Here is a 3,760-nt window from a genome sequence, read left to right on the forward strand (position 1 = left end):
TATAGCACAAAGAGGCATTCAATATCATGGAATTTGATTTTTTTTGTATTTTACTGAGGAGGAAATGTAACCCTCAGAAGGAGGTCGTTGTCATATGTTGCCCAATGAGTAACTCAGCTAGGTGTTGTATTGAGGTCTTTGGAATCCAAGTTCACAGTCTATATGATTGTGATTTCATGTGCTGTTTTATTTTTGTCTTTCAGAAATGTATATTCTGAATTCTCCTTGCTATTTGGTACACTGCTTTGGGCCATTTACGATATCTCTGACCAACAAAATTTCCCAAAAGTGGGAGGTGCTTTAAGTTCACCTGTCTGAGTATCAAAATTAGACACCAACATGAACCATCCTTTGTGTAAACACAACTTTTCTGCCCACAATTCTTACTCATTTGGATTATGATGACATAAAGTTGATAACATGGAAAGAGTGAACCATTCAGTGGTGTCTGAGTTCATTTTGCTGGGACTTTCCAAATCTCAGAATCTTCAGATTTTATTCTTCCTAGGATTCTCTGTGGTCTATGCTGGGATTGTGTTAGGAAACCTCCTCATCTTGGTCACCGTGACCTTTGACTCACGCCTTCACACACCAATGTATTTTCTGCTTATCAACCTCTCCTGTATTGATATGATCCTGGCTTCTTTTGCTACCCCTAAGATGATTGTGGATTTCCTCTGAAAGCAGAAGACCATCTCTTGGTGGGGATGTTATTCTCAGATGTTCTTCATGCACCTCCTAGGTGGGAGTGAGATGATGTTGCTTGTAGCCATGGCAATAGACAGGTATGTTGCCATATGCAAACCCCTCCATTACATGTCCATCATGAACCCCCGAGTGCTTGGTGGGCTGCTGCTATCCTCCTACACAGTTGGATTTGTGCACTCATCTAGTCAAATGGCTTTCATGTTGAATTTGCCCTTCTGCGGTCCCAACGTGGTGGACAGCTTCTTCTGTGACCTTCCCCTTGTGATCAAACTTGCCTGCAAGGATACCTACATGCTACAACTGCTGGTCATTGCTGACAGTGGCCTCCTGTCCCTGGTCTGCTTCCTCCTCTTGCTTGTCTCCTACACGGTCATCATACACTCAGTCAGGCACCGTGCTGCTAGTGGTTCCGCCAAGGCTTTCTCCACTCTCTCGGCACACATCACGGTTGTGACTTTATCGTTTGCCCCATGTGTCTTTATCTATGTATGGCCCTTCAGCAGATACTCTGTAGATAAAATTCTTTCTGTGTTTTATACAATTTTCACACCTCTCTTAAATCCTATTATTTATACATTAAGGAATCAAGAAGTAAAAGCAGCCATTAAGAAGATAAGAACTCGACACATAAATTCAGAGTCCAGAGTGCTAACCATTACACCATAGAACTCGACATATAAATTCAAAACCCACTTTGTAGATGATGCCTCCAAAGAGATAATCTCTTATTTGGACATTTTAAGGAATGAACTTTTAATGTATTTGAAGTTCTGTATTAGGAAACAGTAGGTGTTTAAATTGTTAATGACAATTTAAGGAATGGACATTTTAAGGAATGAACTTTTAATGTATTTGAAGTTCTGTATTAGGAAACAGTAGGTGTTTAAATTGTTAATGACAATTTAAGGAATGGACATTTTAAGGAATGAACTCTTACTGTATTTGAAGTTCTGTATAAGGAAACCATAGGTCTTTAATTGTTAAAGAGCAAACCCCTTGTTTGTCGCTATCACTGGTTAAAAGCATGACATCTACAATCTGGAAGACATGCATTTAAATCCTCTCTTCACTACTTCTTCTCATGCAAATTTGAAAAGAAAAATGAATAAATTCTCTTTCTCTACTTCTTTATCTGCAAAAACTTATTTATATGTTTCTTTTATTATTTTGGCATGTTTTTAATCTTTACAATTGTTATTTTTACTAATGCTATGACTCTTGTAATTATTACTGCTGCTATTATAGTTGTAGTTATTACTGGGAATCTGTATGTAGAAAATGTACACAGATGATCCCTCACATAGCTGTTAGCTGAGTGTCTGAGTCACTACTGTTTGGTGCTAGTTAAGTACGTTTAGTAGGTAATCCCTAGTTAATATGTATTAACTTTTAGTTACTCGGTTGCCCCAGACACGGTGACTCTAACCATTCTTCACATGTTTTGTGAGCCCACAATGTGCCAGAAGATTGACCCAGGGTTTCAGGAAGCTTAGAGCCTATGGATGCAGAGAGTGAACTAAATATTCAGTCATGTTGTGGCATGTAAAGTACTATGTTACATGGTTGTAAGTCCAATACAATTTTATCAGTAATAACACTAATATTTATCTCTTCCTTGTTTTCTGAGTCCACTGATAAATTGATTCAGAACTTACAGGGGGAAAGGGGTGATACTCCTGAAAAGTCTGCAATCAATTCTTAGTACCAGTATCAAGCTTTTTTTTCCCACTTTTAAAATACAATTTACAGGGGCGCCTGGGTGGCGCAGTCGGTTAAGCGTCGGACTTCAGCCAGGTCACGATCTCGCGGTCCATGAGTTCGAGCCCTGCGTCAGGCTCTGGGCTGATGGCTCAGAGCCTGGAGCCTGTTTCCGATTCTGTGTCTCCCTCTCTCTCTGCCCCTCCCCTGTTCATGTTCTGTCTCTCTCTGTCCCAAAAATAAATAAAAAAAAAAAATGAAAAAACAAAAATAATAAAATACAATTTACAAATAGAAAAAAAAATCACTGTCATTAGTGTACAATTCTGTGAGTCTTCACAAATGCATAGCCACGTAACCATCACAATGAGAAAACAAGAGAATTTCTTCAACCCTCAAATTCCCCTGTGTCCCTTTGTGGTCTATCCCTCTCTCCTATCTTCTGGCTGTGATAATAGTGATCTATTTTTTTGTGCCTCGTTTTCCTTTTCTAGACTGTCATGTAAGTGAATTCGTATAGTAAGTAGCCTTCGGGCATGGATTCTTTCAGTCAGCATAATGCCTTTGAGATTCATTTGTTAGCAAGTTGTTTTAATCATTGTAAATATATATTACATTTTTTTAAATGTTTGTTTGTTTGTTTGTTTGTTTGTTTGTTTAGAGAGAGGGAGATAGGGAATCCCAAGCAGGCTCCCCGCTGTCAGCACAGAGCCTGACACATGGCTCCAACTCATAAACTGTGAGATCATGACCTGAGCTGAAACCAAAAGTCAGTTGCCCAACCGATTGAGTCACCCAGGCACCTAAAAATCTATATTACATTTTAATGTCTATTATATAAGTACTCTCATTGCTATTCTTCCTCAAATCATCTTGAAACCAGTTCAGTTATTTATTATTAAGTAGAATGATTTTATTAAACGACATGAATGCTAAATATTATAATTGAATTAATCTCATACACTCATTTAGGTGGAAATATATTCCCAATATTGGTCTTTGTTAATTAATTAATTAATTTATTTATTTTTATTATTTTTTAAATTAAATTTTTTTCTTTTTCTTTTTCTTTTCATAATTTTAATTTTATTTTTTAAATTTACATCCAAATTGTTAGCCTATAGTGCAACAATGATTTCAGGAGTAGATTCCTTAACGCCTCTTACCCATTTGGTCCATTCCCCTCCCACAACCCCTCCAGTAACACTGTGTTTATTCTCCATATTTAAGAGTCTCTTCTGTTTTGTCCCCCTCCCTATTTTTATATTCTTTTTGCTTCCCTTCCCTTGTGTTCATCTGTTCTGTGTCTTAATGTCCTCATATGAGTGAAGTCATATGATATTTGTCTTTCTCT

General features: G+C 37.5%; 1 protein-coding gene across 1 annotated transcript; it reads left to right on the top strand.

The window, feature by feature from the left end:
* Positions 1-420: 420 nt before the first annotated feature.
* Positions 421-1,374, top strand: LOC122468052 (olfactory receptor 4K13-like). The gene is given in 1 exon segment (XM_043554533.1): positions 421-1,374. A coding segment is annotated over 1 exon segment (954 nt).
* Positions 1,375-3,760: the final 2,386 nt, after the last annotated feature.

Source organism: Prionailurus bengalensis, chromosome B3 (genome assembly GCF_016509475.1).
Source record: "Prionailurus bengalensis isolate Pbe53 chromosome B3, Fcat_Pben_1.1_paternal_pri, whole genome shotgun sequence".
NCBI lineage: Eukaryota > Metazoa > Chordata > Mammalia > Carnivora > Felidae > Prionailurus > Prionailurus bengalensis.